The 11221-nt window shown below is 51.4% G+C and overlaps 1 protein-coding gene across 7 annotated transcripts in view; it reads left to right on the top strand.

The window, feature by feature from the left end:
* Positions 1-9638, top strand: part of MAST4 (microtubule associated serine/threonine kinase family member 4) — a 740331-nt gene extending 730693 nt beyond the window's left edge. For all 7 annotated transcript variants that reach the window (XM_075541112.1, XM_075541113.1, XM_075541114.1 and 4 more), the window contains 3 exons: positions 302-438; positions 2490-2671; positions 3211-9638. In XM_075541112.1, the coding sequence (XP_075397227.1) occupies positions 302-438; positions 2490-2671; positions 3211-7100 (4209 nt within the window). In that variant the 3' untranslated portion in view covers positions 7101-9638. The remainder of the gene's footprint in view (positions 1-301; positions 439-2489; positions 2672-3210) is intronic.
* The last annotated feature ends 1583 nt before the right edge of the window (positions 9639-11221 follow it).

Raw genomic sequence — 11221 nt, forward strand, 5'->3', positions numbered from 1 at the left:
TAGAGGAATAGGAGGTTCAACCACCTTTTAAGGGTCTCCAAGCTCCAATTTGAATCCAGCTTAGAAAACTACAGCGGTAAGCCTCTTAAGTATATCGCCCGTGTTACTGCCCACCCCTTATAAACCCTGTGGGCACTTCATTGTTTGTGGAACGGTATTTTGCAAAGCGAGGCCTTCCGTGTCTGCCCATGTTCCTGTGTGTTTTTATTTGTTTTTGAATCTCCTGTCTCTAGTCTGGTCTTGTTTCACCACAGCATTTCTCTCTAATAACACCCCTCCCCTTGTCTCTCTTTTTAAATAGAGTGGAAATAAGGTGTCAATCACTACCACCCCATTTGAAAACACATCAATCAAAACAGGACCAGCAAGGAGAAACAGCTATAAGAGCCGGATGGTGAGGCGGAGTAAGAAATCTAAGAAGAAAGAAAGTCTAGAAAGGTTAGTTCCATCAGTAATGTGAGCAAGTCTGGTGCACACTCATGCTGGGACAGAGTGCCTCCTTACTTTAACTCCTTCCCTTTGAGAAAGATCTGTTTCTCTGCCACAACTTCCATGCGATGTCACATATACATGAAAGTTCATATTCATGATTGTATTATTTGTGTAATAGAAGGATTTACATGTATACATTTTAGAAGGGTTTCGATGTCTTTTTATCATCAGAGGGCATCATGGGAAAGCCCTTTGCTGAGTTTCAAGCCTCTAGATTTCTTGTCCAGGTGAATTTGAGGGACTCAGTCTTCAGGCAGTTGTTAACACAAATCCACCTCTAAGAACGTCCTTTACCTTATCTTAAGAACAAACAGTTGCTATTTTTCAAATGGCAGGTATTTGAAAATAACTTTGTCTTAAAAGCTTCAAAATAAGCCTAGAAGAGATGGGCTTTATTTTATCGACTGCAACTCTTCCTCACGTTGTGTAGGTTCATGGTCTGAAAGTAATGAGAAGTCTCATGAGGTTAATGTGAATAGGCACTAGCAAGACTAGTGTAGCTGTGTGTACTTCTGCTAGGGATGTGTGTGCAAGGTGCAACTGTGTATAATAGCAACACATTTCCTCTTTTTCCATGTGGATCTGATGCACCGGACCGCACCACAGGCATTTTGTTGATAGCAATATAGAAGAATAGGTAGATGGGCAGGAAATGACACACAGACTCTAGGAATCACAAAATGGACTGGAGAGGGTATATAATTTATGCTTTTCAGGGCCCAGCTGTGAATTACTTTTATACTGTAAAATAAAGAAAATACCAGCCCTTTTTTTCAAACCCTAAAATGTGGCTTAAACGTCTTGAGAAAAACAGTAAGAAAAACCTGTGTATTTGACTGCATGGCAGAAGAGAATTATGATCATTCAATGCTCATCCTTTTTTTTTTAAGTAGGAAACCAACTTCATTTTTAAAACTTAAAAATGTAAATACCAGTCTAAAAATTTCTTTTATTTTATTAAATACTTTTATTGGGGGCTCTTACAACTCTTCTCACAATCCATACCTTCATCCGTTGTGTAACATTCTGCAGCAATATCAAAAGGAGAGAAGAAATCAGTCAGAGAAGAGAGTAGCTCGGAGGGGCAGCAGAACAGGAGAGCTGCCACGTTTTCACTGGTAGCTCATAGAACTATTGGACTTTTTTAATCCCAAGAACACTTGTTTCTTTAAATACAGCTTCTCTCTCACACACACACACACGTGTGTTCTGGGCCCCTCTTTTTATGGAGTGTTTTACATTTTATCTGTGCTGTCAGTCAGAGAGAGTAAATTGTCTCAGGGGTAGCAGTGTTGAACTGGCCATCTAAGTAGGACTTCTGAGGCTTCTGCGACAGGAACAGCACCCCCTGCGTAGCCAGACTCACTTAGAAGCTAGGCAAAGCTGAGCCTCTGCTGTAAGCTGAGCTCTCCCAGAGCTCTGAATGCACACCTGCTGGTGTCTGCTGCCCTGCCGATAGGATAAGCTGTAGCTTCACCTTTCGCGGGGTTCTTATTGAAATATGCAGCGGTTGACAGAAGTGTCTCCCTGGTGTATCCCAATTAAAGAATGCTGTATCCAAGCTAACGGGTTCTCTCCCAGGCGTTGACTTTGTATGACCTTGTACTTCAATTGTGGCAATGTAGTTGAGGGCTTGTACTCTGAAGCTTTCAGGCAAAGTACGTCTTCTTTCTCAAACCTGGCATGTCATTGACTATATTTTTAAAACATTTTAATGGTGTGTATGTGTGTGTGTGTGTGTGTGTGTGTGTGTGTATTCCCCCAACTCTTCTTAAAGGGGGTGGAAGTAAGAGAATCTCCAGTTTCTATAATCCAAGAATACATCAATGTAGGCTATAAAAAAATAGTGTTTGAGTATAAAAGTTTCCTGTTCTTTCAGTGCCTCTGGCACTGACAGGGTACATTGAATGTGGGAAGGTAAGTGTCATTCTGAAAATGGAATTTAGATGCAGCTATCAGGCTTGGCTTCTTATCAGTTTCCCTCTGTTTCCCTCTAGAAGGAGATCCCTTTTCAAAAAGCTCGCCAAGCAGCCCTCTCCTTTACTTCACACCAGCCGGAGTTTCTCCTGCTTGAACCGATCCCTCTCGTCCGGAGAGAGCCTGCCGGGTTCCCCGACCCATAGCTTGTCTCCCCGGTCGCCCACCCCGAGCTATCGCTCCACGCCTGACTTCCCGTCAGGTAAGTGAGCCGCCCAGCCGTGACAGCAGAGAGGAGGGCAGGAGGTGCACAGTCTGTCTGGAGGAGAGGCTGCAGATGCAGCACGAATGCCAGAGGAGGGGAGGGGAGAGGGGAGGAAAGGAGAGGGGAGGGTGTGCATGCTCACTGCACGGAACAGGATTGTCAGGAAGATCATAAGCAATGGTTACAGTCGCCCTTCAAATGAGATAAGAAACAGGGAGCAGCACCCCCCCCACACACACACACCCAGGAGGTCCTGCGTGTATGTTAATGGCCATGTGGACCATGTAGAGGTCATCAGGGTCACCGAGCTATGCAGGGAGAGGCTGATGAATGGGAAAATCAGTTGGTATGTGTGTTTTCACCACCTTTCGCTAAGTAACTGGGCAGGGATTCGCGGTGGGAGTAGCTTTGTCTGAAAAACATTTCTTTCCTTAGCTGTAGATAAGGAGGGGATTTTCGGAGCAGGGAGGCTGGAAGGCAGAGGAAGGGGACACTCACGGTGTTTTTGTTTGGGTTTCTCTCCCCCCCCCCTCCAGGCACTAATTCCTCCCAGAGCAGCTCTCCAAGTTCCAGTGCCCCCAACTCGCCCGCTGGGTCCGGGCACATCCGGCCCAGCACCCTGCATGGCCTGGCGCCCAAACTCGGCGGGCAGAGGTACCGCTCCGGAAGGCGCAAGTCCGCCGGCAGCATCCCGCTCTCCCCGCTGGCCCGGACACCCTCCCCAACGCCGCAGCCCACCTCCCCTCAGCGATCCCCATCGCCTTCATTGGGACACTCACTGGGCAATTCCAAGATGGCGCAAGCCTTCCCCGCCAAGATGCACTCCCCGCCCACCATCGTGCGACACGTCGTGAGGCCCAAGAGCGCTGAGCCCCCGCGGTCCCCCCTGCTCAAGCGGGTGCAGTCGGAAGAGAAGCTTTCTCCCTCCTATGGCAGCGACAAGAAGCACCTGTGCGCCCGCAAGCACAGCCTGGAGGTGACCCAGGAGGAGGTGCCGCCGCGGGAGCAGTCGCAGCAGAGGGAAACCCCCCTGCAGAGCCTGGAGGAGACCATGTGTGACGCGCCCTCGCTCAGCCGCGCGCGGCCCGTGGAGCAAGGCTGCCTGAAGCGGCCCGTGTCCAGGAAGCTGGGACGGCAGGAGACTGTGGACGACCTGGACCGTGAGAAACTCAAGGCCAAGGTGTTGGTAAAGAAGTCAGATGGCCTCCCAGAGAAGCCAGAGTCCCACCTGGGGTCCCACGGGGCCAGCGGCGGTGATGCAGAAGCCCTCCCTCCCTTCCGCCTGGAGGAAAGAGAGAGGAAAATCTTACCAAAGGCCTTAGAAAGATCTAGCCACTTGGAGACCAGGGCCTGCTTGTCCGAGGCCCCGGCGTCTTCTGCGGGCAGCCTGCTGAAGGAGGCGCCTCACAAGAAGGCGGGCACGCGGGCCAGCGAGGGAGCCACCCTGGACTCCGAGGGGCCCGCGGCGCCCTCCTGCCACGGCGATTTCAGACGCGTCTCCCCTCCTGGCGCCCACCAGGATGGCCTCCCCCACCTGGGTACCAGGCCGGCCCTGGGCAAGACCGAGGGCACCAAGAAGGCGACCCAGGCCAAGGACTGCCTGGGCTGTGAGAAGCTGGATGGCAAGCTTGCCAATATCGATTACCTCCGAAAGAAAATGTCGCTGGAAGACAAGGATGACAGCCTTGGGCCTGCTCTGAAGCCCAAGATGGCACCCAGTACCCATGACTGCCTGCCGGGGAACGTGGCCCGGCCCACGGGTGGCCCCCAAGAGGCCCCGTCATGCGTGGAGGGTCGAGCGTTTATCGGTGGTGCCCACGCAGCACAGATCAGTGCTGTCGCCTTTGTCCCCCTCAAGGCCTTGGCTGGCCGGGGGGACAGCGTAGCTGAAAAGTCTGGCTTGGTGGTACCCGAGTCCCCTGTGCGGAAGAGCCCCTCTGAGTACAAGCTGGAAGGTAGATCGGTTTCCTGCCTGAAGCCCATTGAGGGCACTTTGGACATTGCGCTCCTGTCTGGACCACAGGTCTCCAAGGCAGAGCTGCTGCCCCCAAATTCGGCCCAGACCCCTGGGCGGGGCAGTGACCTGGGGGCATCCGCACCATCGGCTCCCTCCTCCGGAAGCCCCGCCAAGGGCGAGACAGCCACTCCAAGGGAGCCCTCCTCCACCAGCTTGAAGATGCACAAGTCTTATCTGCTGGAGCCTCGCTTCCAGCCCCCTACCCGGGGCCTCCAGAACTCCTCCCTTCCAGCCCCCCAGCAGGACCCAGAGCTGAAGCGGGACAGGAAGGTCTCCCATGCCACCGCCAGAGGCCTGGTGACCGTCTTGGAACATGATCCTCAACCACGCAGAGAGGGCGGTGCCACCAGATACCAAGACCAAGCTCCCGATGGCAAGCTCCTCCCCTTCCCTGGACAGAACCTCCCCAGCATAGCTGGGAGCCCAGATGCAGCCTTACCCGGCAGTCCCCTGCACTCCGAAGGGACCCCCTCCAGGGAGAAGGCCAGCCTGAGAGAGACACCTGGCAGGGGCCCCCCCAAAACCAGAAGCGAGCGGTTTGCTCCGAAGGCTGAAGTCCATGGAGACCAGCCCCGGGAGCTGTACCTCCCAGAAACCGCTAAAACTAGTGACAGCTCCCAGACTGTCCCCTCCGCAGGAAAGACCCATTCTGACTTCCATCCCCAGACCCACGTCATGGAAAAAGCTGGGGGGGCTGGTGGGAAAACATACCACCAAGAAGGCCGGCATGAGACGAGGCCCCCAGCCAGAGAGGGCTCATCACTGCACTCCACCGGGGCCCTCTGTGAACGGGAGCTGAGCAAGGTCAGGATCGCCATGGAGCCCAAGGCCGAAGGCCCCCTGCCCAGGCGCTCTGTGCAGCCACCAGGAATGGACAGCGGCAAGAGTGAGAAGCTCCCAGCTCCGCAGACAGAAAGTCCCAAGGAACCTGAAAAGAAAGAGCAGCCCCTGCAGAAGCGCCTCAGCAGTAACCCTCAGCCCCCGGTAGCCACCAAAGAACTCCCCGGCCCGGCCACTTGGCACCATTGTAACCCAGCAAGCCATTCTGCAGGCAGAGAATCAGGGACCAAGGCGAGTGCCACTGAGCCCAGCCCTGGCCCCCGGGAGCCCCCCAGGCCTGCTACTGCCGGGCCCAGTGAAAGCAACAGCCACAAGCCCAGGCTGGGCCTGGATCCCGGCCCACCAAAGTCTAAGCACCCAGACCGGCCCCCCTCCCAGAGAGCAAGCATGGGCGGCACTGCCAAGGGCAAGGAGCCCCCCCAGCAGCCCCTGAGCAGCTCCAGCAGGGAGGCAAAGAGCGCCAGTAAGGATGCGTCCCCTGCCATCCCAGGCACCCAGAACAAAGCCGGCAGTGTGACCGGACAGGGAGAAAGAGGGCCTTCCCTCCCATTGCAGACTGAAGGGTGTCTCCTGGACCTTAAGCCCAAACCCGCTGGCAGTGGTTGTGCCCCAGAGATGTCGGAGAAGCCTCTACATTTGCCAAGGCAAGGGCACCCAGGTTTGGGCGAGTCAGCTGACCAGAAACTTCCCACTGTCTGTGAAAAGCAAACCCTGTCTCCAAAGCACCCCAAACCAATCACTGTGAAAGATCACCCAGCTCTGGACAGACAGACAGACAGGAGCCCAAGTCAACCAGCCGCCACCGCCACAGACAGGAAGTCTGATGGGAAAAAATGCACGGAAGCACTTTACAGCCCCGCCGAGAACTGGAAGCTAGAGGCCAGCCCTTCCCTGGCACCCAGCGAGACCAGGCTGAAAGGCGCAGAGAGGTCCGCGGGGGCCGCGGGGAAGGGTGTCCCGGAGGCCAAGGGCAAAGGGCACAGTCCCCAGAAGGCCCCACTAGAGGCCGGCAAGCCAGGCACCATGAAACGGTCACCGTCGGCCTCTGGGCAGAGTTCTTTGCGCTCTGGCACCCTCGTGGAGAAGTCCCTAAGTTCCTCCTCCAGCTTCCCAGAAGGCAGGCCAGGAGTCAGGGAGGCCAACACAGGCAGCGAGGCCTTTTCGGCCAAGGCCAATGGGGGCACTGCTGAGCCGGCAGCCCTGAGCAACAGGGACCAAAGGAAAGCCCCGCCTGGGGGCGATGGCAGAACCCAAATGACCAAGAGCGACTCTCTGCCATCCTTCTGGAGCTCTGCGGCCCCTCTCGAGCCGCACCACCTCGAGCCCAACCTGGGCCGGGGCACTGGCCACCGGGAGAGGGCCCTCTCAGTGACTGCCAACCCCGGAGACACCAGAGGGAAAGAGCCTCCCACAGCCAGGAAACACAACGTGGGCAGAGACGTGGCCAAGCCAGCCGCAACTCCAAACACTGAGCGCCCCATCACCCTCTCCTCGGAGAAGGACTTTGTGGTTCGGCAGAGGCGGGGCAAAGAGGGGGTGCGCACCAGCCCGCACAAAAAGCCCTCCTAACGGGGTGGGGCCCCGGGCAGGACCGCGGAGACCCGGCCTGAATGTGTAACTGTGTCTTGACTACCTTTCTTAACCAGCACTGTGTTGGGGGTGTCTGCCAGGCAGAGCAGGGGAGCCTCAGTCAGGAAGGGGAGAGAGAAAGACAGGGGGGAACCTTCTTCCAAATGCCTTCCCAATTGTAACCGGTAAAACTGTTACCATAGAGTGTTTGTACAAAGAGACAATATTACCTTTACAATTGAGATTGTTGAGGACAACATGAATTTCTCTGTAAATACCTAGCCGAGTGTTTGGTTTTGAATCTAGAGTCCATACCTTGCTGCTGATGGCGTTGTTTACTACAGCCTTGTGGGGTGTTGTTGGTTGGTTGTTGTTTTTTTAATGAGATTTTGGCTTTACCACTTAGTTACCATAACGTAGGAATGAAGCAACATGGTTAGAACTGGGTGTCTGCACCCATGCTCGTGCATCTTCACATCAGCGCACAGCCTGCTTTGGTCTGTGGCTTCAGAGAGAATTTCAAGGTGACCTTTTTCTCTTCGAACATTCAAAGACTGAAAGGTGAAAGGAAGGCCCAAGGACGGTAGCTTGCGGGTTTTTAATGTCTATTTTTAACCAGAGATTGTGATAGCACTCCATCTGGCTATACCTATCGTTCCAGATCCAAGATACAAGCTCCTCGTCATCACTGCATTTGGGGTCCTCCCCGGTTAGGCACAGAGCTCTCCATCTGCAGGTTGCCGGCCGCCCAATGGGTCGTTGATCCTGGGGCCAGCTGTCTGGAAGGTCCGTCCATGTCTGCAGGGGTGGGCTGGGTAATCCACGCTAGGTGGAGCAGACTAGAGGCACGTGTCAACGTCACTTCCTTCTTTCTTTCCCTCCTCCTCCCACTCTGATACTCAGGCCTTCATGCTGTGAGTCGCTAGTCCAAAAAGCTCATGCTTTGTAACTCTCCTGCGCAGGCCTGCTCGAGACTAAAAAGCAAATGATTGACCACACACAAGCCTGCTAGTGTTTAGGGTTGAGTCACGAGGATCCAGCTTTGGAAAAGGTTTGCAATTTGCTTTTGGGGAAGGAAGGAAGGGGGTTGGATTTGGGCATCATAGCATATAACGAAATAATCAGGACATCAGATGCATTTTAATACATAGCTGGGGCCTTATGTTGTAGCTGAAGCTTGCTGTTTTTAGCAAGTTCCTGGGTTTCACATTCATTTCTGGTGCATCGAGTAGCTCCATATGTTTCATAACTGGGTCTCTTTATTTGTATGCAAAAAAATAAAATCAATAACTATCAATAAAGAGCAGCATTTTTGTAACACACGGACTTGTTGGAGCTATTTGGTGTTTGAATGTGACTGTCCTTTTTACTTTTGCTAAGCCTTATTTAAATTTTGTATACTGTGGAATATGTAGAATTTATCAAATCCTATTAGAACTGAGGGTTTAGAATTGGTTGGTTTGTTGCAGTTTGTTTTGTTTTGTTTTGTTTTTTTCTGGTGGCTTGTTCTGTTTTGTAAGACAGCACTTGCTGCCATAAGTAGTGAGGCACTAAGCAAGAATGCACACAGATAAGTATTTATAAGATGCTTGGGATCTATAGCAGGATTTTGTTTTGTTTTTGTATATGTGGGCGGTAGTGGGGGGGGCCATTAGCCAATGAATAACTAATCCAGCACCCAATCTCCCTCGGGGATGTTCCAGTATCTTCAGGCTATAAAACTGTTCATCTGAGCACGGCATCATCAGAGGGCCCCGTGGATTGTAAATCAACTAGCAAGGCTGTGCACTCTGCTCCTAAAACAAAGACCTTGTTTAATCGACTCTTTCAGTTGTCCTTCCTTGTCAAAATGCGTTGGCCATGACAAGAGAAACAGCCTCCGCCTTGCACCCAAGTATGATGTTTGACCCCCTTGTGGCTAGTCAGCCCCTCTCCCATCTCTGCTTTCCCAAATTGTAGAAGTAAAGCAAATATTTTACAAGAACTGAGCTGGATTTTAAAAGCGGTCTCAACATCTATAATGCATATCTGTGTTTGGCGGTGGGCACAACCCAGTGCTGCACTCAGTCATCAAGACAGATGTATTGGGGAGGCAGTTCATGGGTTACAGCCTTTGCTTGTTAACTGTCCAGTTTCCTTTGAAGCACAGCTAGCTGCTTGTTTACAAATGATATTTTGATGTATATTTTGTATAGTGTATTATCATCTTTGCCAAATAAATTTGCGTTGGGTTTTGTTTTGTGTTTTATTTTTTTGCATTTGGATGAGTATAGAGTACTACCTGTCCGTCGTCGTCGTAACCCTCTCCAGTCAGCTGGTAGAAAAACCTGCCTGTGTTCTATTTGGTCAGTCGGTATGTGGTTGTAAGATGTGCTCCCAGCTGTAGATTTTACCAGCTCCAAAGTTTGTTAGGATCTGTGCAATAAAGTGTTTGCAGTCTTATTTTCTCTAAGAAAATTCCCTATGGATGTCATAATTGTTGTATATTGAACAAATATTTATACTTATGCAGTTGCATAACATTGAAATAAAAATTTAGCATGAAAAGAAAATGATTAAGATGAGTCTTTTTTTCCCTCCACATATGCCTGGATACATCCCATCTCCTAATTGTAACTGAGCAAATGAGCAACCACGGACACGGATACAGCACAAAGCATGGCTGTGAGTTCAATTCGCTACAGACGCAGTCCAAACAAAATGAAACAAAGTTTGTTTCAGTGTGGCTCTGCCGTCCCGGGGTGATGGTAACAGGTCCTCTCAGCAATGTCCTGGTCTCAGTCCCCCAGTCAGCTCCTGCCATCGAGTCCGCATTGACACAGAGCCAGCCCTGGGGGATTCTGAGATTGTAACTGTTTACAGGCTTAGAAAGCCCAGTCTTTCCCCTACAGAGCTGCACATCCACTAACAAGCTCATGGTGCCGTTTCAGGGTTTCCTTGTGTTATTTTACTCTTAACGAGGCCATCTTACTTTTCGATAAGAGACACTGAACACTCACAAGGGCTTAACTGGAAGACATTTTAAGAAAATAGCAAACTACATGGTGGGGGGAGGGGGGAAAGGCCTGGACTTTCACTGGGAAACTTTATCCCATCTGCTCTACAACCCTAATCTTGCCTCTTCAGACTTCTTTTTGTTCCCGTAACCCAAAGAGTACTTAAAAGGAAAACCATTTGATTCCCTTGTGATGTAAATGGGAGCATGCAGGATTCTTTGGGGAAGGCTGGCGAGATGGAAACACTGTCCAGAGTGTAGACACCTAGATGAAGGACATGCCCCAAACAGCAGCTTCCTTATCCTCAGCGTTTTCAACAAAGCCTTCTATGATTTGTGTAGCAATATTTTCTGACCTGTCCTAACAGTATCAGTGGAAAATGTAGATGTTTTTGCAAATTGGATTTTACTGAATGGCCTAATTTTCACTTAAAAAAAACAACACACAGTTATTCCTATTCCTCAAGACTAAGATTTCTGTGAAGACCTTAGTATATTTGTGTGGTTATTTTTTAGTCAGCCTCTTCCTTACCCATAAAACTTACCACTCCTATACCATGTTCACCGTCTCCCTTAAAGTTCCAAGAAAGGAGGTGGCCTTGCTGTATGATCTTGCCTCCCCCAGTTCTCCAAAGACCTCGTCCCCTCCATCAGCATTGTTACCCTCACCTGTCCCCTTTCGTCCCTGAGTTGTCTCCAACAAGACGATCTACTTTGTCATTTAAGATCTTCTGTTCGGTGTAATGGCTACACAGGACGCACAGACCATATCAAACACTAGGGAGGTTACTGAGGAAGTTAACAGGCCATAATGCAAGTGAGAAATGCTCAGGATAAGGTTTCTCAGCAGGATGTGTTATAAAGTTCTTTCAGGGCTGTAAATAAGTGCCCAAAGGTGCATACCCCTCCACTGGGAGCCTCAACTGGAAGGTCTTCAGCTCAAGTTTCATGGGCCAGTAAGTCCTCCTCCCCCAGTTAAATGCCCAGAGGCGTCCCTCTCCAATAAATGTTATCCTGGAGGCACTGCACTCCACCTCCATTGGGTCAGCAAGTCCAACTCCCCCATTTATGTGCCCAGGGGCACCTCACTCCACAAGCCAGCCTCCTTCCCCAAAGCACTCGGGCC

This window comes from Tenrec ecaudatus, chromosome 2 (genome assembly GCF_050624435.1).
Source record: "Tenrec ecaudatus isolate mTenEca1 chromosome 2, mTenEca1.hap1, whole genome shotgun sequence".
Classification (NCBI taxonomy): Eukaryota; Metazoa; Chordata; class Mammalia; order Afrosoricida; family Tenrecidae; genus Tenrec; species Tenrec ecaudatus.